At 50.1% G+C, this 27,935-nt stretch overlaps 1 protein-coding gene across 23 annotated transcripts in view; it reads right to left on the bottom strand.

Annotated features, from left to right (window-relative positions):
* The window catches only part of Tnk2 (tyrosine kinase non receptor 2), a 39,195-nt gene extending 12,180 nt beyond the window's left edge, over positions 1 to 27,015 (bottom strand). For 3 of the 23 annotated variants that reach the window (XM_076942802.1, XM_076942810.1, XM_034515005.2), the window contains exons 1-9: positions 10,996 to 11,361; positions 8,538 to 8,718; positions 6,413 to 6,483; positions 3,867 to 4,088; positions 2,657 to 2,809; positions 1,773 to 2,050; positions 1,103 to 1,229; positions 613 to 759; positions 420 to 514 (exon numbers count right to left, since the gene is read on the bottom strand). In XM_076942802.1, the coding sequence (XP_076798917.1) occupies positions 420 to 514; positions 613 to 759; positions 1,103 to 1,229; positions 1,773 to 2,050; positions 2,657 to 2,809; positions 3,867 to 4,088; positions 6,413 to 6,483; positions 8,538 to 8,718; positions 10,996 to 11,073 (1,352 nt within the window). In that variant the 5' untranslated portion in view covers positions 11,074 to 11,361. Of the gene's footprint in view, positions 1 to 419; positions 515 to 612; positions 760 to 1,102; positions 1,230 to 1,772; positions 2,051 to 2,656; positions 2,810 to 3,866; positions 4,089 to 6,412; positions 6,484 to 8,125; positions 8,255 to 8,537; positions 8,719 to 10,995; positions 11,366 to 13,514; positions 13,676 to 15,902; positions 15,951 to 23,117; positions 23,142 to 26,801 lie in introns of those variants that run through there. The other 20 variants (XM_034515003.2, XM_076942812.1, XM_076942801.1 and 17 more) reach the window with 18 other exon arrangements.
* Between the last annotated feature and the right edge of the window lie 920 nt (positions 27,016 to 27,935).

Below are 27,935 nucleotides of genomic sequence, written 5' to 3'. Positions count from 1 at the left end.
AAACGGTCAGACTCCTATGCATGGGGCACGGCAGCTCACACTTACAACCCCAGTACTTGGAGAGACAGGCAGGAGGATGAGGAATTTAAGGCCAGCCTGAACTACATAAGACCTCTCAAGAAACTGTGGTGTCAGTGTTGGGAGAATCCTATGCTGGAGACACCAGAGGAGGAGAATGAGAAACACTCAGCAACTCTAGTCTGGCCTCCAATTCTGAGGTCAAGCTGGACGCAGCCTAATCTTCAGCACAAGGGCTTCTGGGCACTAATACACATACAGCCGGAGCTGGGGCCCCGTGGGAAAGGGCAGTGGGGCTGAGGTCAGGCAAGGAAAATCCCACCGAAGCGGCTCTCAGCAGTGTGAGGCCTGTCCCCTCCAACACTGCCCTCTACGGGAGCCAGTGCAGCCCACAGCCCTACCTTCCCTCGATGACAGTGATGACATCATTCATCTGGATGTGCAGCTTGTCCGGCTCCTCAAAGTCCTGAAGGGCCCGCATGTCAGTAGGCTGAGCCTGGGGGCACAAACAGGCGGTCGCTCAGCCCAGGAATAAGCCTCCAACTGCCCCACATGCTTGCATTCCCCGCCACTGTGGGCAGATCTTCCCCTCACCTCCAGCAGGAAGTCCCGAAGGGCCACAAATGTGGGCCTGTCCTCTGGCTTGTGGGCCCAGCACTGGACCATGACATTGTAGATGTCCTGGGGGCAGTCTTCAGGCCGGGGCAGGCGCTCTCCCTCCTTGTCAATCTTATGCAGGATCTGCCAGCCAGGGTGGTACAGAGGTTAGGGGCAGCTGAGCACCGGCCTCTTCACTTCCTGCTTTCCCTCTGACCTGTCGGACATGCCTGCCCCCTAAAGAAGGCTCCATCCCCAGGGCCCGAGACCTGCCCAGGATTCATCTCTCATCCATGTCCTCCTAGCCCCATGCCTGTCCTGGGACATCTTGGGCTACCCCTTTTCTGAGATCCCATTGTCAACATAGGGTGTGCAAGAAATGGGAGTCTATCAGAAAAGAACCAGTTCCAACAGGGACAGGTTGGAAACCAGGGATGGATTGCTCCCACCCACCCTATGGGGAACCTACCCCTTACCCCCCCATCACCTGGCTGCCATTGAGGCCAATCCAGGGCTCCTGGCCATATGTGAACATCTCCCACAGTGTGACCCCAAACATCCAGGTGTCACTGGCATGGGAGAAAGTCCGTGTCTTCAGGCTCTCAGGGGCACACCTGGCAAAAGATAAGGGTCAAAGGGAAGGCTTCTTTGGGACCCCTCTTTGTTACCCCTTAGCTACCTCTGGCACTGGGAGACTCCATGATCTCAGCAAAGGGTCAGCTCAACCAGGACCCAAGGCAGGCCAGGTATCACCATGGCATGATGTGGATATCACTAGTCACTGCCTACAAGATATGGCACAATCTATTCCGGCCTGCCACCAGCTCTACACAGATAAGCCTACTGACCATTCTGGCCTGGCTACTTGCCATACATTTTAAACTTAACAGCAAGTCCTCTAGGAAGCCTTTTAATACCCCACCACAGTACATGCCCTTTGGATTTCCTGTGCCTTCCAATATTCCTGACAGAATGCCTTGGGTGGATGTGCAAATATGTAAGTCCATAAGAAAGGCACCCAGGCCCAGAAGTGGTAAAGACAGGCTGAGGCCGACAGTTCTGTGGTGGGTAACAGAGGCCCCAGAAGTTGGAGGCGTGGGTCTGCTGAGAGTGAAGTGGAGCTCAGGCCCCACGAGCCAACAACACTTGCCCCTCACCAGGCAAAGGGCACCTTGCGGTGTTCTTGCATGACATAGTGGTCATCATTCTGGGGCAGAGCTCGCATCAGTCCGAAGTCCCCAATCTTGACCAGGTCACGGGTAGCCAAAAGCAGGTTTCGAGCAGCCAGGTCACGGTGAATGAAGCGCTTGGACTCCAGGTACCCCATGCCCTCAGCCACCTGCACAGCGTAGCGACTCAGTGTCCCCAAGAGGAAATGACCTTGGTGTTTACGTAGCCGGTCCAACAAAGATCCCAGAGGTGCCAGTTCTGTCACCTGAGGCCACGCAGAAGACAGGGGATAAATCCCACAGATCTGTCACTCTCTGAGAGGCAAAGTTTCCAGACTCTTTCTGGAGGTCGACCATAGCTATATTCTTTTTTTGTTTTTTTTTTTTTGTTTTTTTTTTTTTTTGTTTTTTTTTCGAGACAAGGTTTCTCTGTGTAGCCCTGGCTGTCCTGGCACTCACTCTGTAGACCAGGCTGGCCTCAAACTCAGAAATCCTCCTGCTTCTGCCTCCCAAGTGCTGGGATTAAAGGCGTGCGCCACCACCGCCCGGCTCCATAGCTATATTCAATGCTCGTTTCTGACTTGTCTGTTGAGAGCTACCATGAGCATTCAAGGCTTGTCCTGTCCCTTCAGCCATCCCAAGAACCTAAGCCCCAGAATAAAGCGCTCCAAAGAGGCCCAGGCTAGAAACTCCAAAGATCAACTCAAGCCAAGGGCCAGCCATTCCTATCGGCACATCTCCTTGGCAATGAGCAGTAGAAAATCTAAACATGTCAGTACTAGGCAGGTCCCTGGTAAACCCCTTTGCCACATGTGGCAGGAGGAAGAGCACGGCTCAGGGCCCAGAGCTGTAGGCTGCCCTCTGACACTCACCATCTTCATGGGTGGTGTGAGCACCACACCATACAAGCGAATGAGGTTTCGGTGGTCTAGGGAATGCATGGCATTGACCTCCCGGATGAAGTCGTCCATGGCCTCCGGCTGGCTCAGCACATCAGGTTTCAGGCACTTCACAGCCACACTCACCTGCCCAGTGAGGGATCAGCAGGGCATTAGACTTTCCATGGTCCCCAGCACTGAGCCAACTGCTCCTTCCAACTCACTGCAAAGCCCCTTGTCTCAGACCTGTTCGCCTGAGTGGGTAAGCATGTCATCAGTTTACATACTGCGTCCCTGCACTGCGTGGGGATGGCAGTGACTGACCTCTAGGGGTCACTAGATGTGGGCCTCATCTTTCTGGGAAAATTCCTAAATTAGCGGTGACAATAAATTAAGAGATGTGCCATATAAGACAGAACAGTAATACAGTTTAGCCTTAATGCCATAATCTATGGAACTGCAGGTTCCCACTGCAGCCTCTCTTGGGAGGGTGCTGAGTGGCCAGGGCTTGACGGATCCTGTTGAGTGCTAGCAACATCAATATCCTGTCTGGGGCGTGCTTCTGCCCGCACATACATTACGAGAGTCTGCACCCCCTTTCCTCTCTGCACATGTATGTTTGTGTGTGGTGATCCACTAGGGAATTTTAATATAATTAAGAGAAAAAAGGCTATAGCTTAAAATTTTAAATCAAATTCTTATCTTAGTGATTTAAATTTGATTTGATTTAGTTGATTTAATTGATTTAGTGACATAGCTCAATGGCACAGCACTTGCTTCAAGGCTAATCCAAAACCATGAAGGAAGGAAAGGATAAAGAAATAGAAAATACTTTGTCACTGCAAGGTTCAAGGTCACCCTGGTCTACCCAGCAAGATGCTGTCTCAGAACAAAATTGTGTCCTAAATGAACTCAACAAAACCCCTGTGGAGGTTGGGGTGGTGGAGGGCACTGCAGGTCCACCTCAGCTAGGCACAGAACTGCAGGCCTTGGCTTTTCATTTTTCAGTGTCCAATCTTTCATAGTAGGCAAACTATTTTTAGACTTGAAAAAAAAAAAAAAACAAAAACAAAACAACAACCCAAAGAACCAAAACCACTGTGCTCAGTTAAACCTGAGCATGGCTCAAAAGGTGAGTACTTTTACGTGTCCCTAGTCACTTGTCTCCTGACAGAAGGGGAGAGGTGCCCACCCCAGAGCTCACCGTCTTCCCTGCAGGGGCATCCCATTCACCCCTGCGCACCACGCCAAAGGAACCATCTCCCAGTTTCTCCAGTAGGCGCAGGTCTTTCTCCCCGATGAGGCAGGTGAGGCTCTGCAGGGTCCCCTCCCCTGCCAGGCCCCCTGGGGTGGGAGAGGGCTTCCGGAAGGTGCTCTGGGAGTGATGGGAAGGAAACTCAGCCTCCAGCCGCTTTCCACTGAACACCTGTTTGAAAGCAGCCAGGAGCCAGATGGAACCCAGGGCCCCAGAGTCACTCAGTCCCACCCTACTGGTAAGCCTCAGACAGCTCCTGGCTTTGCCAAGCTGCCAGCGGCAGCCTGTTAAAGGCACATCCTTCTAGAGTATACCCTAACTGGGAACCCACAGCTGAGGCCTCAGGGTAGGTGTCAAAAACAGATGAATATGCAGCTTGTGGCTAAAGCTACCCCTGAATGGTCTGTGAAGACAGAGATAGCCCAAAGCCCTCCAGGTGCACACCAAGCCCCAGCCCTGGTCTTTGGCTCCTCCCCATCCTCCCCTTCCCTTCCTGAACCTCCTAAACAGCAGTCTCTTGCCCCTAGCATACAAAGTGGGGTAGGAGCCCAAGGGGCCCTCCAAACACCTCCCTGTCCATTTTTAGCCCTGGCCCCTTCTCTGGGTTAACCATTTGGCGCTGTCTGTCTCTATCCTCCCTGGGGAGTCGGCTGCCCTTCATCCTGCCCAGGGGAGAAGATAATTTTAGTCTGAGGTTGAACCATGAGTATGTGTTATGTGTGTGAATGTGGTGCAGACGAAGCCAATCTTTGCTGGAGAAGGGCCTGGGAAGACAGCTGGATTTCTGGAGGGGCGCCTAGAGCCAAATGCTGAGAAGGAAGGAAGACTAGAGGGGTCTCCAAGGCCTATTTTGGAGAAAGAAGGGCCAAAGGTCAAGAAACAGGAAGAGAAGAACTATGAATAAATGCACCTGGCCATGCAATCTGACTTGGCCCCTCCACTGGGGCGTCCAAAGCTCTAGCACCAGGCTACAGATTCTTCTCACATCCCTAAGGGTTGGCCAGCCTTACCTGCACGTGCTAAGTGATAGGTTATTTCTCCCCAGCTGGTGAAACGAGCCAATTCAAGCCAGGTTAGATTATATTAAAGGCGGGTTTATTGGAAAGCTGCTTTGGGGTGGGCCAGTTCACTGGTCCCAAGGATTGAGGGCAGGGGAGTAGCCATGGGGAAAGTGGGGGTAGGGGAGGGAAAGAGAAAGAGAGAAAAGGGTGTGCACAGAGAGAAGAAAAGAGGGAAGAGAGATGGAGACAGAGAGAGACAGACAGAGGAAAGGGGGAGGGGAAGAGAGAGAGATGAGCATGTCTGCATTATATAGGAAGGAGCCTCTGGAGGATGGCAGCCAGAGCTGGGGAGCAGGGTATGCCAGGTAGGGACTGAGGGATGCTGGGAACCTGGAGGCCAGGTCTGCTTTGGTATGTAAAATATGCATTTCAGCCCCTTGTTCCGAAATCAAACACTAAGGGGCAGCTCAAATCTGAGGACCTTTTTGGACTCTGTCCCCTCCCCCAGTAACTGAACTCCTAATATCTGCCAATAACATTCACCTTACAAGATCTACCTTAGCCGCTGCAGCCAAGAGGGGCCCTTTCCACAGTCCTGCATGGTAAGCTGGGTGATGGAGCCAATGCTGGCTCACTGAAGGCATGACAGTCTCAGAGAGGATCACTGATCACCCAGAGACCTACTATGGGCTGGGACACGATCCAAAAACCCCACACTGCTTTTCTCTACTGTCAATAGGTCTCAACACATTCATCCTTTGCTAAGACCTGGGCAATGGACCAGGACTGTGTCCCCAGAAAAGGCCACAGGCTCTCAAGAGACAGCCCCTTTGCCAGACTGCAGCCAGAAAAATCTCTACCACCCAATCCCGGTCCAGCTGTTCTGCCCTGCTCACCCCTCACCCTAGTTCTGAGGCCAGAAGTAGGGAGGGAGGCCCTGGCTGGCTCACTTCCTCTCTCATTGTCTTCCAGACAATGGGCAAAGTTCCACTGAGTCAGATCAGGGACTGACAACACCAAAGACCCAAATTAGGATGGGGGGGTGGGGGGGAATGCTGTGGGGAAGGAAGCTGTCAGCAGAGCCAGTTGACTAAAGGAACCTGAAGACCAGAAAGCAAGGGGGGGCAGCAGTGATGCGGGGCAGAAAGAACAAGGCAAACACGTCCAGACAGTCCCTGCTAACCCTTTCTGGACACTGGCCCGACACTCAAAGGAAGGAACACTTGTCAACAAGTCCCAGCTCCTGCACATAGAGAGGCTGTGAAACCCTTACAGCACACAGGCTGTTCACATGTCTGTCTGTGGTGGAGACAGATACTTAGTCAGGGAGCACCACAAGTGCCCTGTCAGATAAGAGTCTGGAGGAGGGAGGTCTCTACAAAGTGTGAGGGAATTGGTGAGATTATACCTCTGGGCAACAGAAGGCTCCTAGGCCCAGCAGCAGTGTGAGACCCTTGGGGTGCCCCTCCAGCCCCTCACAGCCTACTCACACACCTTGCTCATCCATGACTTGCGTTTGCACATGGCCTTCCTCCTCTTCACAGCCTCCCACAGCCGCCTCTGGCCTGCAAGGAGGGAAAGTGAACAGAGGACTGTCAGACAGCTCACACACCCTCCCCAAGGAAGCCACTGTCCACCTGACCAGCTCCCTCAGTTCCTGGGATAGGCCCACCACTAGATACCACTCAACCCAATGCCACCAACTGAATCAGTTGCCAACTAGGAGTTTCATTCACCCAGTCTCTACATTCTGCCTCTGGATGATTCTCAAACTGGCTGGAGGTGTTTCCTCATCCAAACTGAACAGTTGTAGTGGCCAATTACCGCACCAACTCTCCAGACAACGCAGGTAAGGAAACACACAATTGTCTCCATTCTAAGGTTTCCTTCCCATATAATTTTCTTACACTACTGACATCAGACACTGCTGGCTGGTTTTATGCCAATATGACACAAGCTAGAGTCATCAGAGAAGAAGGAGCCTGATTGAGAAAATGCCTCCATAAGGCTGTACACAAACCTATAGGGAATTTTCTTAATTAGTGATTCATGTGGGAGGACTCAGCCCATTGTGAGTGGTGCCATCCCTGGGCTGGTGGCCTTAGGTTCTATAAGAAAGCAGGCTGAGCAAATCATGAGCAAGCCAGTTAGCAGCACCCTCCACGGGTTCTGCATTAGCTCCTGCCTCCAGGTTCCTGTCCTATTGAGACCTCCTGACCTGATTTCCTTTAAGAACAGTGATGTGAAAGTATAAACTAAATAAACCCTTTCCTCAACAAGTTGCTCTGCTCATGGTGTTTCATACAGCTATGGTGTCCCAAACTAGGACACACATCAACTATCTGAGCAAAAGTAGCATAAGTTATTGTCTTTTTTTTTTTTTTTTTTTTTTTTTTTTTTTTTTTTTTTTTAAAGCTTGTAAAACATTTGGCTACTTTGAGTTGGAGACACTAAGGTTTCTGCTTGTGGCTTTTCTGAGACCGTCTACTGCAGCCCAGGCTGGATGAATTTGCTATGTAGCTGGTGACTCTGAGCTACTGATCCTTCTGCCTCCACCTCTTGAGATGTTTGTGTTCTGGTGCTGGGAATTAAACCCAGAACTTCACAGATGTTAAATAAACAACTCTTAACAAGAGAGCTCTACCCACAACCCGATAGATTAAAGTATCAGTGTGTTATCGGACAGAGAGATGTTCTTTACAAGACTTTTTATTTTTATGTATTGTGGGGTGGGGGGTGTATGTATGAGGTGCCCATAAAGATCAGAAGAGGTGTCAGACCCCTGCAGCTACAGGCAGTTACAAGCTACCTAACAGATTCGGGAACCAAAACCGGGGTCCTCTGTAAGTGGATAATACACACTTTTAACCACTACGCCATCTCTCTAGCCCCATCTGAGAGTTTTTGTCTTCTCACTGTAGATCTCATGGCATTAACCCCACTGGTGTTCAGAATGAAACAAAAGACACACAAGAAATGCATCCCACAGATATCTGATCAAACACCAAGGGGGAAGGACAAGAGAGGAGACATGGTAGCACAGGCCTACAACCCCAGCTATCAGGGAGGCTGAGACAGGAGGTTAAGTCCATGCTCTTCCAGAGCAATAGAGGGTTCAAGGCTACCCTGGGTAACTTAGTGACATTCTGTCTCAAAACCACATATTGCAGAAAGAATGGGCCAGAGCTAAAGTAGTGGCACTCTTGCCTGGCACGTGAAAGGTCCTAGGGTCAATTCCCAGTATCTCTTTAAAAAGGAGTGGAGGCAGAGAGGCTTGGGGTGTGCTCACTGGCAGAGCACCCAGGTGGCACAGGACCCAAATTCAATACCCAGCACCTAAGGAGAAAACCAAAAAAGGTGCACGCAATTAACTCTGGCAGCCACAGCTCTAAGACGCCATTCTCCTCAATTCCAATTCACATTCACATCCAACTACAAACCATTCCCCTGGGCACCCTGTGAACTGCACTCTCCTCACGCCTCCCACTCATCTCAGGTCAGGGGCTGGCAAAGCCCTCAGCTGCCAAGATTAAGAGGTTCTTCTTGTGCTGGGCCATGATGAATACAAATGAGGTAAATGAATGGTCAGAGGAGAAGGCAAGGCCTGCGGGCTACCTACCAGGCCGTCCCATGCCGATCTTTTCCAGGTCTTCATTTTTGACATATTCAAAATGAGACAGGCGGGTAATGTTGAGGTCATCTCGAAGCCTCAGGAAATACTGTTGTAGCTGCACCTCGGACAGCAGCTCCAACAGCCAGCCTGTTCCCTCCTCTGGCTGCATGCTGCTGCTCCCCAGCCTCTGCAGAAACAAAAGAATAGCTGAGGGGCCAAGGGATGTGAGCAGATGGCAGACTTGCCCATCCATGCCCTTGGCTCACCCGCATCCTATGACACTCAAAGCATTTTCTTGCTACCTAAAACAGCTGAGTTGGAGCAGCTGAGATGAGCCCAGACCAGGTGACCCTCTCCTGAACATAGTGTGCTCTCAACACAGATGCTGTAAGAACAGGCACACACCACCCAGGCCCAGCATGAGCCTCCTGCTCCCACAATTCCCAGTGGTCCTGCCAACACGGTGCCAGGGGCTCAGACTTTCCCAGGCAGCTCAGCACAGCACAAAGAGTTACAAATGAGAATGATAAACCCTTGGTTCAAAACCTGGCTCTTCAACCAAGGACTGTGAGGCAGGCAGCTGGGCTGGCAGGGGGCTTCCAAACAGTAAGCTGAGCCCTTTATTTGAATGGCTCTCCTGAGGACTGTGCAACCGTCCAGAGAGAGGGTATGCTTGCTTGTCATAGTGCATGTGTATGGAGGGGGGCTAGTGACAGCAGGTGGTAGGGGGTGGGGCTAGTGCTATTTAGCAGGTGGTAGGGGATAAGAACATTAGTTATTTTGGAACGCACGGGACAGAACTGAACATACAAATTCCACACAACTTAGTTCATGCAGGTAAAAACTGTTAGAATAATCAGAATCCAGAGACTTAGATTCCATTTTACATTTTAACAAGAGAATACTTTTTGTAGTTTCAACGGAATCCGATTTTTCTTGAACTTTGTAAACTGCCATGTAAACTGAAGAAAAGTCTACTTTATTTGGAACATGGCAAGAGTTCACTATCTGGATGAGAAACATTAGTGAAAAATGAGCCATTATTATGTTGAACCGTCATCAGTGGTTCTGCTGAGGCCTGAGCATCCTTGATCGTTCAGCCAGTAAATGACAAAATACATAAATGCTACAAACGACTTCCCTTTTATCTCTCCAATGTTATTAGTTGACACTAACTTTATTGACTCTACATATACTTAGTATGTAACATTTCTATTAATTTTGTGAAGGGCAACAAAAATAATGTATTGATACTTTAAAACTAGAGTTATGGGGCTAGAGTGATGGCTCGGAGGTTAAGACTCTTCCAGAAGACCCAGATCCAACTCACAGCACCTACAGGGCAGCTCAAAATCACCTGGGGTTCCAGGTGATCTGACTCCCTCTTCTGGCTTCTTAAGGCACTGTACACAATGTGCAAAGACATACATGCAGGCACCCATATAGAAAAAATAAACTAAAATTGAAAAGACTACAGTTACTACGCCAGTTCTAAGCATTAGCTGTACTATTTTATTCTCCACAAAACCATCTGTTTACAAACAAAGTGTGTTAGGCACCACTCTTTCCGGAGTAAAGCCCAAAGGTGTGAGGTGAGAACTCCACAGTGGAGCTCACTGTGGCCAGGCTCCACCATTCACTGCCTCGGCCCTGGAGCAAAGTGAACCCACTGGCTATGTAGCAGGGCTCCCAGATGAGGGGCCACTGACCCCCAACAGGACAAGCAGCCTGCAGGCTTCCTCCCCTTCCCTCCTCAAGCCCTAGCCTAGGCTCCAGGCTCCCCATTCCCTTCTTCTGACACCAGGTAACAGCTCAAAGACTTATGCTGTACAGGGAGGGCTCAGTGAAACCCAGAGGCCCTTCTCCTGCAGCAACTTAGAAAGCACAGTGCAGCCTGTTTCTCTTCCCCATTGATCAGCTAAGAAACCTCTCTGCTCAGCTCCCCTCCCTGCTCCCCAACCCAGAAACAGGGCTGCTATGGGGGAGGAGAGATAGAAAGCCTAGGAAGAACACTGGGATCCTGGTGAAGAAAAAGGAGTCGGGTGGGGTTCTAGTCCTGTTCCTACTGCTAAGGCTGCAGTGACCTCCCTAAGTCTCCCTCCAGCCCAGGTTTCATTGTCTGTGAAGCACAGGGCACTAGAGCAGTAACCTCTAGCTCAGGCAGTCTCCGATGCTGTGTGTGTGGCCCATGGCCTAGTGTGGAATCTACACCAGCTGTGTGTGACACACAAGGCTCAATGGCCAGCATGTAAGCACTCACTAGCCTGACCACCCAGAGCCCCCCCATACACACACACACACAAGGATGAATGCAGCCCACAGAAAGGAAAAGCACTCTAACCCACAGACCTCGGGAAGGTGTCCCTCAGTCCTGCCTACTCCTTGCCCCTCTATACGGTGCCGCTACTGAGGGGCTAACCCTGTCCAGAGCCAGTCCATTTCCCGCCCCCAGACCCCCACTCACTGTGTACAGCCGTCGCCGCAGTCTGGCCAGGAGAGGAAAGGAGAGCTCAAGGCCAGGAAATCGACGGGCTGCTGGCATCTCCACAAACTGACGCCCCTACGTCACAGGAGCTATGGCCTTGTTCTAAAGTGGGCAGGCAAGGGCCCTAGCTCCTGAGTTTTATGCTCTGCCCAGAAGGTGGGGGGAACCTGTCCTAAAAATCCCCCAGATCCCACACAGAAGTAGGAAACAGGGAAGAAGAATGGAGTGGTGGCTCTGCTCCCCTGCAAGCCCGGCTGGGTTTCCACAGCTGGTCGCAGGCTGGGTCCTCTGTTCTTTCTCTAGTGCAGTGCTCACAGCTCTGGTCCTACTCCCGGGCTTCCCCCACTGCCTGCCTGCCCGCCTGTCCTCCTTCCCTCCCTCCCCAGCTGAGCGGCTCTGACACTGGCTGAAAAAAGACCTTTCTGAATCTCGGCCAAGAGGACAGCAGGAATGGGGGGGTGCTCTTCTTCCCAGCGCTGGCCCCGCTGACTCCCCCCACACAAGGCTCCCTGTCTCTAGCTTCCACTGCAACCCTCATGGGTGCAGAGAAGCCCTGGGATCTCTGGGGGCTATGAATCAAACAGCACATATAAAAAGGAGCTACAAGCCCCCTAAAGGCTTTTCTGGGTCTATGGGAGTCTTTCTGGGATTCTGTAGACAGATCCCTCAGAGACCCTCCCCCATACACGTCCCAACCTTGGCTGGGTGTCTCCTGGCTCAGACGCTAATGTGGCCCTGTTACCCTGGTGCCCGACGGAAATAGGAGGCAGGCAGCCTGCCAGAGTGGGACAATCCAGCCAAGAGCTGGGGGGGGGGGGAAGAATCTCCACCCCTCCCCTGGGATTGCCTTGTGTACTGCCCACAACAACCAGGGTGCTTACTCCCCAGATTAGCTGGCAAAGATCCAAAACTCCCCCTAAATAAACAAACATGTCCTAAGCTCTCTGCTGGGATACTCTTGCCTCAAAGCTATAGGAGATCAGGCCGTTGGATACGTACCATGTACAGCACCCAACACATATAGCAGCCTTAGCCTACAGGATCTGGAGGCACTCCATCCAGCTCCCGTGTGCCCCCATATTCTTACAGCTAACAAACGGTCTCTCTGCCCCTCAAAAGGGCAGCTGCTCTACACCCCCTTGTTACAGCCCGCAGATACACCTGACAGCTGCAGGAAGTTTTCTTCTGCTCCCCAGATCCCAACTCCCCACCCCAGCCATGCCTAAGCAGCCCCTGTTTCTGGTATACTGCTCTCTTGTCTGTCCTTATCCAGCTGGCTGCCAGCTCAGGGAGCCACAGCTGGCTCATGAGGGAGGCAGCTGAGGTTGAGAGTTTTGGGGAGTCTGTATCCCAGACTCTTTCCAGGATCTCTTCCAGAATTTGAACCCCCTACTTGGAAGGACAACCATTTCCTATTCTAATTGGGGGAGGCGGGTCCCAGCAACAGCCCTTCCCCACTGACATTATTCATACAGAGACTGTGGACTGGCAAGTACAGCCTCTTTTCAAGGCTCAACATATAATCAGTGTGAGGACTGAGGTCAAAGCTAAGGTCAGACTCCTCAGGATTCATGGATACTGCCTTTCTCCACAGGTTATCTGACCACACCCTCAAACTGAAGAAGGCTACAGCCTATCCATCAGACCTAGGAGCCTGGGGTTATTGGTAAATTAATCAGGTTTTATTACCTCTACTGCAAGCTGAGGCTGATTAGGTTGGCCAATTTAAGAATTCTAGGCACCCCAGAAAGGCATGCCTCAAATCCACCAGAACCCCATGTCTGATCCCTCAGACGTCTAAATAAGACAACCTGGCAGCTTACCCCAACTCAGGCAACATATGCTGCAGGGCTGGAAGCCAGGTCAGTTCCTGGACCTCTTTCTCCCCAGGGAAAACAGCCTTGACCTTTCTGCCTCTCAATTCCCAGGCACATTCCCCCGCCTCCTGCCAGCTACTCAAGAGAGGCTAAGAAAGAAAGTGCTCCATCTCCAAAGGGAAGGAAGCAGCCCTGTGAATACAGTGCGTTTTTCAAAAGCCCACAAGGATATTTAGATTGATACACATACTCAACGGGCCAATTAATAAGACAGACTCCCCAAGACACAGATTCTTCCCACAACAGAGAGAATCTGAACACTAGTTGTGTGTCCTAGGCCCCTAACCTGCACTGCCGAAAGCCTAAAGGGCAGCTTATTTGGGCCCCTAGGGATCCATGCTTACTGAGTCAGATACCAGCATCAATAACTCACCACCACCATCACCTCAGACATATCCAACACACACACACACACACACACACACACACACACACACACACCCCGCTCTGCATCCAGCCTCCTGGCCAGAGATCTAGGGATTGGGGGGGGGAGGGGGAGGGGGAAAAAAAGCACAGGCACCCTGGACTCTTAAGAAGCTCCTGCTGCAGAGAGCAGAGCTGGGCCGACAGCTCACCAGCAGCCGACGAGGCCTGAGCCCCACGTCTCGCTATCCCCATTACCTGCTGTCCCTCCTCGCCCCTAGCCAGGCGCTGGTATGCAGATCTCTCCCCCATTGGGCCCAAAGTCCCACCACTGGGGCAGGGAGGAAAGCGGTGCTGCCCGCAGCCCCCGCCCCTCCACCAGCACCGGCAGCAGCAGCACCCGCAGCGTCACTGCCCTGCGTCCAGGGGGGGGCGGGCCTCGAGCATCCTTCAGGAGGGGAGGGGCTGCTAAAGCGCCTAGGCTGGAAAGGCTCCAATCCTGGCACCTGCATGAATTCTAAAGGCTCAGGTCCACAACCAGCAGATTATCACATTCTCCCTCGGGTTGAGCTTATGGGGATCCCCTTCCCACCCCTTAGCCTCCTCCCTAGCTTCTATTCTCCTCAGTGTAGAGGTGTCTGTCCTTCAGGCACCTAACCGGCAAGCAGTGCCAGCCGCGACCCTTAGGGAGCCAGAGCAGAGGCTCCACCCACTCCTTCAGAACCTCTGCTTCTCTCAGGTCACCTCCATGACTGAAGCTCCAAGGCCACCAGATAGGGATCTGGGATCCAAACACCCTGATGCTCAATAATACAATGAGAGTCAACTAAGAAGCCACCAGAACTTGTCTCCTACTTCACTGAGCCCCTCCTAGCAACTCAAACATCTTCCTCGATTACCGTCAGCTCCTCGATTACTACTCAGCTCCAAGAACACTTGGCCCCAACCTGCTGGGCATGCCTACAAGTTCTAACTGGTGGCTCCCTAACCCACTCCTCATGGAAGACACCTCTCACCCCCACCCTCATAGGCTGGCTGACAGACCCAGCCTGGCCCACTGCCCTCATCTATCCAGACCTGGACCTCTCCTTCCTCTCAAGACAGCACTGGGACTGAGAGTTAGGCAGACCAGTGTACTGGGGCCAGACTCTATGACTTCAGAATTGGAGAGCCTAGACTGCTGGAGAAGTCACTTCAACACATGCTGGGAAAGGTTGCATTTCTGAGCCCTGGGGTGAGGTTATGGCCAGCCAGCAAGTGCCATTGAATAGGCTTTTCTCTTCCTCCAACCCTTAGGGCCCTAAGGTAACACACACACACACACACACACACACACACACACACACACACACACACACACACACCATGCACCCTCTCATTCCTATGGCATCTGAGGCATCCTCTGACTCCTTTCAAGTAGTATTTAGAGCTCAGCCGAGCTCTGAGCACTCCCCCTTCCTGGGACAAGACAGAGGAAAGAGGTCTAGAAACTCCTGCCATTATCCCAAAGCAGAGAAAAGGGATTCTGAGAGGGCACTTTGAGTTCCCAGCAGGCTTTCTCTTCACACAGCCCACCATGGAGCAGCTATGGTAGGGAGAGGGCTCTGCCAGGTCCTGAGTTCTAGTCTATACGACAGTCTCGGTATCTCGCCATGGCAATGACAGAAACTAGTCTTCAGAACAACTAGCTACAAGGATCCAAAGCCAGCAGGCTGGTGAGGAAGCATGTGACTCGCCCATCCTGTTTTGCCCTGGCAGGCTGAATGAAGGTTCGAAACCAGTCCCCATTCCTCCTTCCGCTGCTTACCTCCAACCCCATACTGTCACAAAATCCACAGAACCCAAACCACCTCTGAGATGAGATCTAGGGACCCAGTCCACATAAACAGCTGCCCTGTATGTCACTCTCCCCTTTATCTCTCCATACTATGTAACTAAAAGGCACCAGCCCGCCTTCCCTCTCCAACAGCAACAGTGAAGTCACAAATTCTCACAGAGAAGTAGATGTGACAAGCAACTTCTAGCCAAGATTCTCTTCCCTCCAAAACAGTCTACCATATTCTTAGGAATATATGCCAACCCAACAAGCAAGCTTCTCTTCTCTGGTAAACACAGAGGATTAATGTCTTGGCAAAGAAGTGGAGGCCACAGCCATAGGATTATCTTACCTCTCAAATGAACCCCACCAAGTCAGGCCTGCTCAGCTCACCTCTATGGAAGCAGGGCCCAAGCTTCTGGACCAAGGCCAGGCTGGTTCCCCTCAAGACCTCGTCCCAGAGGGAACTGTACCAAGCAACCCCACACCTTCAGGTCAGCGTGGTATGACATCACTGGTCTGAGGAGGCAGCTGGCCAGAGGCCAAGGAAGAGAAGGGAGTGATTCAGAAGCACACCATGGCTGCCCACACCCTCTCCCTCTTCAGGACAAAGGGGCCCACTCACTCCCAAGGAGCTGACTAGCTGAGGTCCTGCGGTTGGGCCAGGCTGAGCTGTTTTCCCTAGGGATACTGGGCCCACAGACCAAGGTTAGCCTGAAACCTTGTCATCATCATCCTCGTACTTGAAATCTGATTAACAAAATCATGCTTAGAGAATTAGAGAGTATTTTAAAGCATATACGATATTCAAACATAAACAGCGTTCCTACCTTTAAGCTGGTCTGTCTTTATAATTACTACATCCTTTTTTGAGCACCATTCACTCTTTGAGCTACTGTATTTCTTTTATTTCTATCATTTTTTTGTTGTTGTTGTTTTTTATAGCCCACTGAATCCAATGATGCCCATGTGCTCATGGGCTAAGGCCACCCACTAGAGCACAGGCCATCTACCAGAGGCCACACCCAAAGGAAAATGGCACTCCCTTCCCTATCAACTGCTATTTCTAAAGGCTTCAGACCTCACCCTTCCTTCTATTCTCAAAGAATGATTAACTCCTTGGGGTCCGATTCCTCATTCTTAGGTCTCCTACTGCTACCCTGAGCTGTCTCCACTCCTGTCAGAATTTACAGAGCGGTTCCAGCTGGATGCTGCACTGGTACCATCATCTGCCTGTCCCAGTTTAGTGCACCACCCTCTGTTAACTCCTGCTGGGATACCTACTACTATTCTTGATTGGTAGCTACTCTAATTCTTGCTCAGCACAAACCACCCCAGGCCAGAGCCACATTCTCACCAGCAGCTGAGACTCCTCCTTCCCCCAGGCCACCACCCAATCAGCACTTCAGCACTCCTCCTACCTGCACTGAAAAGGTCTTTGTGATACCTGTCTCCTGGCCTCCAAAATGAATTCCTATATATCTGTAAGACCCTAATCAAATGTTATCATTTCTCTAAGCTCCCATCTTTTATCCTCAAACAGTTGCTTCTACCAATGCCCCTGGGTTGTTAAAGGAATGCGTATAAATAAAAGAAAAAAAAAAAACTCTCATGGAAGAGCCAAAAATATTTTTAGAAATTACTCATCATGGGGCTGGAAAGATGGTTCAGTGGGTAAAAGTACTGGCTGCTGTTCCAAAGGACCAAGGTTCAATTCCCAGCACCTACATGAGCTTACAACATAGGCTCTAAACTCCAGTTCCAGGGATTATGACTTCCCCCTTCTGGTCTCTGTGGGCACTGCACTCATGTGGTGCACTGTGCATAGATACACGTTCAGGTGAAAACGCCCATAACACATAAAAATATATATATATTCCGGTACTTAAAGAGTTACTATTTGTGTAACTCTTTGAGTAAGTGCATAATTCTACTGTGATAGCCATTAGCACAGGTTTCTAATGTGGTTAGTGCCTTGTAAAATAGCCAGAACCCAGGAAGACAGAGCTAAGAAGGACTTCAGTCTTTGTGACAGACAGTGAGAAAGGTAGCCTCTTTCCCTATGAGTTGCTGCCAGTTGGCTGCTCAGTGAACACCAGGAACAAGTCAGATCACCCTCCCCCTCCCTGCCTTGGCTTTCCCCACTTCCCCTCTACCACAATGTAGCTGGCCTCGAACTCTGCCTGTCTTGACCTTCCAATTACTGGGATTAAAAGTGTATACCACCAGGCCCTACTGCTCCTCACTGTTTTCAATCCAGAGAAGACAATTCCTTCATGGATAGAGGGGCTATCAATCATTTCTGTTACTTTTGCCCCAGACCCACTAAACTACCCTAGGATGACTCAGGCAGGAGAGTGTGAACCAGCCTTCACAGAACAACCTTCTTACTGGACTACAAGGAACCAGATGTGGGCTCAGAATGCCACATGGGTCAACCAGATGGACGCCTGTATCTATAAGGCATCCCAACCTTATTGGGCAACTGGGGAAGGAAGAATGAAGTGGCGGGGGAGAGTGGGGTACAGAAGCATGAACAGAAGCATAAGAATGAAGGAGGTTCACCCCCTTCAACTTCAGAGGGAAAGGAGATACTGCCTCCTCAGCCTGCACTAAGCACCCATATTAAGGTCTTGATGGGACCATGAAGTTGTTTTGTGCTCCCCAGCTAAAGAGAAGCACACTGACAGCCACAGCATCCTATCATGCTCCTGGATCTCTGCCTGTCTCCCATTAATGCCCCAGCAATGTGTGAGCAAGAACAAATGCCTAGCACTGTCCAGGTTTCCCACCCATGTGTGACACACACTTTAGCACCAGGGCTTGGATACCAACTTGCAGATCTCTCACCCACTGCCCTCCCCAGGGTACCCTCATAGCACCAAAACCCATCATTGGCTCCACGGGAAGGAGGGGGGAAACTGGGGGGGGGGGGGAGGGGGAAGAGGATAGTGCAGTCAGCCACTGCCAGAGCTCTTCCAGGGCAGGGTAGAGTCAACCAGCTGGCCACCCTGCCTACTTCTGACTCTAGCTTTGCCCACCCCCACTCCTTCAGCAAGAGGCCTGAGCTGAAGTGGCCTATTGTTGAGCCCTGGCAGAGGGGTGAGGGAAGGAGCAGCAGCAAAGGATGCACCAGAGCTGTGCTGTAGAACACTGACCGTGCAACGTCACTGCTCACATCCTTCAGACCAAAGCCCCAGCAACTGCAACACAGGCACCGGTGCAGGTTTGAGGCCCTCAGAGAGTCTGGGAATACTAAAAGTGTCAGTGTACTTCAAATCCCACTGTATCCTGCCTGTTTGATCACATGCAAAATTTAGATTCTGAATGGGTAAGGGACATGCTTGGCCCAAAGCATGAAAGGAAGAATCATCAGGAGTGGACACCAAGAGGTGAGGAAAAACAACTGATTGTTCTTGAGCCAAAAAGGCAGTGTCAAAAGGAGGTGAAGTGTTGGAAGAGGAAGCTAGAAATGCTCAGGTACAAGAATAGTTAACTCTTTAAGAACTAATAATACCTCTTGACTACCTCCCCAACCCAAACCCCAAGTGACCGGCCCTCCACTACCCGGCAGAGGCCCTTCTATTTGCATAAAGAAACACACTAGGTCTCTGCACAGCATCCCAGGAGGCATTACTGACATCAGGGAGAGCCACACCTCAAACAAAGAGAACACACAGAAATGTCAAGATCACAGCTCCTTTCAATACCTGTTCCAGAAACCTGGGGGCTCCCTGCTGGCAAAACAAGGGGTGTCTTCTGGACTCCAACCAAGCCAAGAAAAATATAAAGACACTCAAACTAGAGGCTTTCAATAAATGGCCTGTTCAAGTCATCACATAAAACAAGTCAACAAGCCACCCAGCACCACAGCCTCACAAGCTTCTTCCTTGATTAGAAGTAGACAACAACAAAAATTTATCAAATATCAAATAAAGCCTCACTTGGGAGAGAACAAAACACAAAAAAGCAACTGAGCAGGGGGAAAACAAACAAGCTCTGGAGAAGAAAATTTCAGACAGAAAATTTTCAGTAATATGCTCAGACCCATAAAATGTATCGACAAAAGAACAAGGGCTGTTTTTGTTTTTAATCCAAGGAAACAAAGTATCAAAAACAACTGGGCTGTAGAGATTGCTCAGCCCTTAGGGTTCATGCCTGTCTCCAAACCTGCCACTTAAGTTTGATTCCCAGGAAACAATGTGGAAGAAGAGTATCAACTTCCACCAGCTATCCTGTGATGGCCGTCATAGCACGTGTGCGTGCATGTGCATGCATATGTGTGTGTGCGGGGCGCGCACACACACAGTGTTTTAGGATCACACGTCTTAGGAAAGCAGAAGGTAGGCTAGGGAGGTGGCTATAAAAGTGCAAGGACCTGAATCTATGTATGAATCTACACAACCCCACTTTAAAGCCAGCAAGGTAGCGCTGGCTCACTGCCTCAGAATGAAGTAGAAGCAGGCGGATTTCTGAGTTCGAGGTCAGCCTGGTCTACAGAGTGAGTTCCAGGACAGCCAGGACTACACAGAGAAACCCTGTCTCGAGAAAAAAAAAAAAAAAAAAAAAAAGTAGAAGACTAGGGTTGTCCCTTAATCTTCACACATGTACTACAGCATGTGCACATCCACACTCACACACACAAATCACATACACTAGACACAGAGAGACACAGAGAGACAGAGAGAGACAGAGAGAGACAGAGAGAGACAGAGAGAGAGAGAGAAATACAGCAGACAAAAGAGTAAACATCCATACCCATTCTGAATAGCAGGCAGGCTCACAGCACGAATTTCTAAGTACGAGCTACTGTTTTGTTGTTGTTATTTTTGAGATAGGGTTTCTCTGTATAGCCCTGACTGTCTTGGAACTCTCTTTGTAGACCAGGTTGGCCTCAAACTCAAGAGATTGCCCTGCCTCTGCCTCCCAAGCACTTGATTAAAGGCCATCGGCCGCCATGCCTGGCTGACCACTGTCTTTTAAACCTAATGTACACTCAAGCCACAAATGTAGGTTCTGAATTCAAAGATAAAGGTTGAATCCAAGAGTTTGAATTTATAACAAGCTCTTGAGAGATGCTGTTGTCACTAGTCCGTAAAATACCATCTGAAAGCAAGGATCTCTTAGCTCTTAGTTCTTTGTCCAGCTGTGCACTGAAATCACCTGGCGTTTTGAAAATGTCAACATTGGACTCCATTCCGTATGATTCTAATTAAATTGGTCTAAGCAGTCTTGAAGCCTCTTTAGATGGATCTGAACTTGGGCTAAGAACCACAGCTCTAGACAAACCTATAGTTGTGGCAATCATTTGTCCTGGCCTAGCCAATCCATTTTCAAATATGCTGCCATTGTTGACATGGCAGTTTTTAAAAATACTTACTCTTCACATCATGAAAATCAGCATAAGCTTACAGACCTATTATTCACTATTCAGATACTTCTAAATACTAAGTCTCATTAACATCAGTGCAGAAGGAATCGTCACAGTACCCAGAGAAATTTACTCTGAGAATTTACCTTATTAGATCCCCATACTCATTCTGACCTTTCAAAACACATTTTTTTAAACGTGACTTTTAAGTTTCAGCAAGTTGAGGCTTTCTGGGAAGAAGACATCTTTCAGGGAGCTGTGGATTATCTAATGGGACAGTAGAGTTTCAACAGTTCTTCATGCAGCAAAGGACTGGAATGACTTTAAACTTCAACACTCTTATGGTGTGGATAGGAAGTGTTCTCAGAAAGGCTCATGGTCAAGGCTTGGTCACCAGATTTTGGTGCTACCGAGAGGTGACCGGATCATGACGTGTCTGACCTGGTCAAAGAATTGATCATTTGATTGAGTCATGATCTAAGGCCATTAGCAAGACATGGATCTGGCTGAAGGAAATGGTCACCGAGGATGTGCTTTTGACACCTGCCCCTTCCAGTCTACCTTCCTACCTCCAGGAAGTTCGAAGCACTGCTCTGCCATACTCTTCTGCCAGGACAGACTGCCTCACCATAGGCCCAAAAGCCAGAGAGCTAAAAAAAACTAATGTAGTAAGTGCAAACTATGAAACCTGAAACAGCGGCTTATACCCTAAAGACTTGCAAGGGAAGCAGTTTCTGACCAAATCTCTATATTCATATAACCATCAACTAAGCTTAGGCTGGTGGTGGCACTATCAAGGGCTCCCTCTTAAGGATCCTACACGGGATGTGTGTTACCAAAACCATCAAGGGGAGGAAGTATGGTTTGAACAGGAAATGGCCCCACAGGCTCAAGTGTTCTGGTATACGGTCCCCAGCTAGTGATGCCGTTTTGGTAAGTTGTGGGGCTTTAAATGGGGCTAGCTGGAGGAATGGGGGGTTTACAGCCCTCACTCCAGCCCACGTGTTCTCTGCTTCCTGGGCTGAAATGAGGAGTGAGCCACACCATCTAGTCCTGCTACCATGGAAGGAGCTGCCTGCCACCATGCCTTCCCCAGCCCCAGGATGAGCTGTACCTCCTGACCATTGCATCATCCCTGTCAAGAAAGAAAACAAAGAGTCTGGCAGTAGTGGTACACACCTTTAATTCTATCAGAGGCAAGCAGATCTCTGAGTTTGAGGCCAGCCTGGTCTACAGAGTGAGTTCCAGGACAGCCAGGGCTACACAAAGAAACCCTGTCAAAAAAAAAAAAAAAAAACCACACCACAAAAAAAGAAAGAAAAAAAAGGAAGAATAAAGTCTGTTTGATACTGATCTGGTTTGGTTAGAAGCCAGAAACCCTTCTATCCAGGGTATTTTTGCATTAAATCCTGGAGGCTGCTCTACAGTTGTTTTTAGCCACTGTTGTGTTTAGTAATAGGAGAGTATGGTTCTTTGTATGCAGTTGTGTACACTTTTCTTTGTATAATTGACTGTGTCAAGCGAGTTTAAAAAAAAAAAAAAACTAAAAGTCATGAATGGTAGTGGACACCTTTAATCCCAGCACTTGGGAAGCAGGGTCAGGTGGATCTCTGTGAGTTCAACGCTAGCCTGGTCTACAGAGTGAATATCAGGCCAATCAGGTATACAAGGTAAGGCCCTGTCTCAAAAAATAAATTTAAAATAAATTTTAAATTTTCTTGTATGAGGGGTTGGGGTTAGAAAAATGGCTTAGCACTTAAGAGCAGTGGCCACTCCTCCAGAGGGTCACATGGCAGCTCACGACTGTCTGTGATTTTAGTTCCAGGGGATCAGGCACCTCCTTCTGACCCCTGTTGGGCACCAGGCACATAGGCGGTACATATACATGCTGCCAAAACACTCTGGCAACGCACACAAAAATAAAGAAAATCTAAGAAGAAAGAAAGTAATGGGCAACTAGCTGTATCAAGATGAAAGAGAAAAAAGTGACCTAAATTTAAAAGATGAGCTGAACCCAGGGAAGGCTCAGGGCTTACAGTCCAGAGTAACAGGAGGAGGCAGGCCCAGAGACCGCTCCAAAGGCCCCTAAGAATCTGCTGAGCATGGCTCTCCTGAGTGAAGAAACTGGCAGGACCAGGGGAGAGGACCACCAAGGAAAAGAAGGCAACAGTGCAAGCACTTAGTACTTGCTCTCACTAGTAACTATTTAGATTATTCTTTTATTATTACTCAAAGCAGCTTAAAAGTTAAGGTGCTGCCGGGCGGTGGTGGCGCACGCCTTTAATCCCAGCACTTGGGAGGCAGAGACAGGCGGATTTCTGAGTTCGAGGCCAGCCTGGTCTACAGAGTGAGTTCCAGGACAGCCAGGGCTACACAGAGAAACCCTGTCTCAAAAAAAAAAAAAAAAAAAAAAAAAGTTAAGGTGCTTGTTTAAACAAACCAGTATCAGTGTGGTATGGTAACTGTTTCAAAGAGGGGAGAAATGAAAGTATATTATTTAAGGTTCTTACTCTAATATCACTTGACTATAGAAAGTAAAAGAACAATACTATAAATGCCACAGTCATACAAAAAAAAAAAAAAAAAAAAGGTTATCTGAAGCAAGGACATACACATTCTTTTTGGACATAGGGTATTGCTCAACATACAGTCAGAGCTGGCCCAGCCCTCTCACCTGCATCCTGAGTGCTAGGGCCATCAGCAAGCAACACTACCTCAGCCTCCACAAAAGGGCTCGGCAACCCAGCGTGGAGAGCACACCTATAATGCCAGCACTAGGGAAGAGGAGGCTGAGGCAGGAGGGCTGTATGGATTTTTTAGCAAGTTCAAGGCCAGCCTGGTTGTAGATGCCCAACCTGAAAACAAAAACAAAAAACAAAACAACAAATTAATTACGAGTAGTACATATATATGCTATTATGTGATTCATGTTAACAAATCAAAACAGAAATTCCATGGACTGACACAAAGCATCTGGCCTAAAGTGCAACAACCAACCATTCTGATTAACTCCAGCACTCGGGGGCTGAGGTAGGTGGATCTCTGAGTTCGAGACCAGCCTGGTCCAGGACAGCAGGGCTACACAGAGAAACCGTGTCTCAGAAAACAAAGAACAAATAAACAACTCTCACCAACAGGCACAGAAGGAGAGTTTTCAAACCAATGTATTTGTACACCAAAAAAACCCCCACAAACTACAGCATGCTTGATGGTGAAGGACTTAATGTTTTCTTCAGGGATCAGCACTGAGGTATCCATTCTTCCTGCCAGATGATATAGCTATTATGAACAGGCAAGAAAAGGAAACAGATTACAGGCACAGAGGTCAGAAAAATAAAATAAAACTGTTTTTGCTAGTCAACGACCCAGAGACTACCAAGAAAGTGGAACCTCTAGAAAATCTAAAATCTGCTAGGACTAAGTCAGTTTTAAGCAGTTTCGGGACTCAAGGACCAACTCAAAAGTCACTGCATGTGATATTCAGCTGTAGTTTCAGCTCCCAGGCCTGAGAATTGAAGTCAATCCGAGTTCAATTTCTAGATCCCACAGGCGGCCAGAGAGAACCTACCCTGGACAGCTGCATCTGACCACATGTGCACCTGATTGGTTCAAGGCCACCCTCAGCTACATAGGGAGTCTGAAGTCAGTCTGAAATACAAAAGATCCTGTCTAAAAACAAACAAACAAAAAAAACCAAAAAGGTCTAGCAAGATGGCTCACTTGTTACTTTTACCACACCTGACCATTTGAGTTGGATTCCTGGACCCACATTATAAAAGAACACTGGCTCCCAAAAGTTTTTCTCTGGCATAATACACACACACACACACACACACACACACACACACACACACACACACACACACACACAGAGTGTAAAAATAAAATTAAGTCAAAACAGCAGCAGAGTGCAATGAAGAGAGAAACTGGGAGAAAGGGGGAATGGCTAAAACGCAAACTGGAAACTACAAGAAAACATATGCAAACTATGCATTTGATAAGATTTATAATATGAATCTATTTTACAAATCCTTTAAAACAATATGACAAAGATGCACGATGAGTAAACAATATGAACAGACACCCAACCAAAAATGCCCAGATGGCAAGTGAGCACACGGAGAGACACCCAGCATTAGTCACTCCAGGGTGTCAATTAAAGCCACAGTCAGACACTACAGACCTCCCAGAATGCCTGAAGATACCAGGAGACAATGTATGGTAGGTGTAGAAAATTGTTCAACCATTTTGAAAAACAGCCTGTCCAGTATGTTTTGAGGGTTGAGGTTTTTGGGGGGTGCCATTTGTTAGCTGAGCTGGGTCCTGCTGGGTTTTAGCTCCTGGGCTCCTACAAGGAGCTCCTGGCCCAAGATCCCAAGGCCTACATGTACATGACACCAAAGCCAGCTATTTATTTATTATTTTCTCATTTGTTTAAAAAAAAAACAAAAAACACTTTTTGCTGGGCAGTGGTGGCTCGCACCTTTAATCCCAGCACTTGGGAGTCAGAGGCAGGCAGATTTCTGAGTTCGAGGCCAGCCTGGTCTACAGAGTGAGTTCCAGGACAGCCAGGGCTACACAGAGAAAACCTGTCTCAAAAAAAACCAAAAAAAAAAAAAAAAAAAAAAAAAAAAAAAAATTTACTTAAATTTATTTTTAACTGGTTTATGAAATGTAAAAAGGGTTATAAGTCTAGAAGTGCCTTATAGATTAAAATGTTCACCTACAATATAAACCATCCATTCTAGCCCTAAGAATTTACCTGGGAAAATAAAAGCCTATATCCACACAAAGGCAAACACAATCATTCAAAAGAAGCTGTACTTGTAACACCAAATCCGAAGCCTGCCAGGGAAATGGATATAAAGACAATGACACACACATAAGAGACGGCTGACAATGACTGGGGATGAACCAATGATACTCCCAACTTCACGGGTGAGATGTGAAACAGGATGCTGCTCCAAAGAAGCCAGACTCTAAAAGGTCACCAATTGATTTCCATTTACACAAAATCCTAGGCACAGCAAGCTCAGGGACTACTGAGAGCAGACCAGTCCCTCTCCTGTTCATCCAAAACTTCAGGAAAGGCAACCTAAAGGAAGCGGAAGCGTGGAGGTGTGTGCTTACATATGTGCTGAGAGCAGAATTCTCTCCACAGAAACCAGTGAGCCAGAACCACTCTGGTCATTCCAGGGAGCTTGACACCATGGGCACGGCAGCTAAACTTCCGGTGTCTGAATGTTTGAGGAAACAACGTGACAGGCACGGGATGAAGCTGACAGACGGGTTAGGTTTGCCAGAGTCGGCAAACCGGCTCCTCCAGCAGTCTTAGGCACCATTACCCCTTCTTCTGCCCCCACAGGAGAAACCTATCTCCACCCAGGCCGGTTCAGAACCGGGTATGAGAGTCCATCTGACTCATAAGCGTTCGGTGGGCTAGGGCAGAGATATTCCCGGTGAAGGATCTGAGACAGTAACTCTGAAACCATCCCACTGGTGGGCTGGAGGTGCAAGAACTCGACAAGGCTAGAGAAAGACAGTGACTGTAAGCTGTCAACTTAGCCCACCTGGACCAGGAAAGAAGTGGGTTCATGTGTCAACAAGAAATCAAATCTAGCCATTGGCCTGTAGTCTTCACCTCTAGGCTGCACCAAGAACGAGTCAGGCGTCTAGGGTGAGGGTGTGAGGAGGTCTGACTAGGATACCACAGGCTTCTATTTGCCAGCTTCCAGAGTGAGGTCAAGGCCTGGGTAGCAGCCGCTGGTACATCCTCCTTTCCCATTCCAGTCACAAACGAAGACCTCACCAGTTGCACTCCGCTCTTCTACCCATCCTTGGCTTTGGGCCCACAACATAATCAACCGTGACAAAACCGTGTGGCAAGGCGCAGGCCAGGCTCGTGCCCAAGTCACTACTGGTTGCCACACTCACGTGACCAACAGGACTACAAGATAAGGCTCTTGCAACACTGCCCGTTTTCTTCCCCTTTCTGAAGGACTGGAGGCCAGCGGTGCAGGTTGCACAACAACTTGCACAGAGAAGCACACCTACCTCCCCCAGCACACAGGTGGAGGGGATGACTTAGTTCCTGCAACTCTAGCCCTGGGGCTATCCTACCTTCTGTTCCCTCTGCCTATACCAGGCAGCCATTCAAATGCTTTCACATCCAGTCTAGACTTGAAAGAAGTGACTATCCCTCTACAAAAGCTGCTAAGTACAATTGTATGAGTTGGGGGGGGGGGGGGGATTCTTCCCAGCTTGGTCAACCTGAGAGGACAAGGGATGTTTGAAACCCATTCTCAAGGTGCTTCTAAACACATCAACTCCAGCTGGTAACAAAACTGGCCTTCCCTACCTGAGTTTTCAGCTGTCCCCAGGCAGACACAGCTTCGAGGATGCTCAGACTTGAGGTAGCAGAGAGGATCTTGCAGGCCAGTGCCTACCCTCCAGCAATGGCTTCCAAAGGTCAGGTTCACAGCGTTCTTCTGGTCCCCAAACCCCTACATCTTCCTGCATTACTCTTGGCACTAGAGCAACCCTGATGCTAGCAAGGCAGCTTGCAGATTACCACCTCCTTCGCCGTCTGCGCCTGCGGGTCCTGTGTCCCTCTTGGAATCCCTCTCCGCCCGGGGACCCTTTACCGTTCAGATACGTTTCCTGAACAGCCCACACTACCTGGCCCTCTTGCACCCCCGGCAGCCAATTTGCTTCCTGCACCCCCAAGCGCCCCTCTCCTTCAGGCCCCCGGGGCCCTACAGGCCTGGCTCTCCCCAGCAGCCCGAGTCTGTCCCCGCTCCCGGAGGATGCTCCGAGGAGCACCGCCTCCCCGCCCAGGTGCCTGCAGCTTTCCCAGCTGCGCTCGTCCGAACTTTCGAGCTCCTCGGTGTGCGGGCAGGAGCCGTCCGCCAACTCGGGCAGCTCCTCCGGCTGCCGCAGGAGCCTGCGTGGGCTGCCCTCCCCGCGCTCCTGCACCCCGGCACGGGCCTCGCCGCGCTCCTGCACTGCGGGGCCGCCTCCCCCCTTCTCCTGCTGCTGCCTGCGGGGCCCCAGGCCCTCCTCCTGCGCCACCGGCCCGCCGGCCGAGCCCGTCCAGCGCGCCGGGCGCCTCCAGTCCGCGGCGTCGGGCGGCCCCCACACCACCCCCAGGCTGGGCTCGTGACCGCGGCCGCCCCGCTCCTGCACCCCCAGCCCCACGCCGCCCTCCTCCTGCACGGCCGGACCCACCCCGCCCTGCTCCTCCACGCCGAGCTTCAGCCCGCGAAGAAGCTGCGGGCCCCAGCTGAGCCGCCCGACGCGCGCCGGCTGCTGCTCCGGCAGCGCGGGGCTCAGCCCGCCGCGCTCCTCCTGCGCCCCCCGCCGGCGACCCCCAGCGCCCGCCGCGCCGCGCACGCGCCTGCCCCCCAGAGGCCGCGCGCTCCCGCCCCTCCAGATGGTGCTGCCCTGCGCGCCCCCGCCCCGCGGCTTCCGCCTCGGCCCCGAGCGGGCCCGG

Source organism: Arvicanthis niloticus, chromosome 12 (assembly GCF_011762505.2).
Source record: "Arvicanthis niloticus isolate mArvNil1 chromosome 12, mArvNil1.pat.X, whole genome shotgun sequence".
NCBI classification, from domain to species: domain Eukaryota; kingdom Metazoa; phylum Chordata; class Mammalia; order Rodentia; family Muridae; genus Arvicanthis; species Arvicanthis niloticus.
Note: the sequence above shows the minus strand (reverse complement) of the source record. Positions and strands in the feature narration are given on the sequence as shown.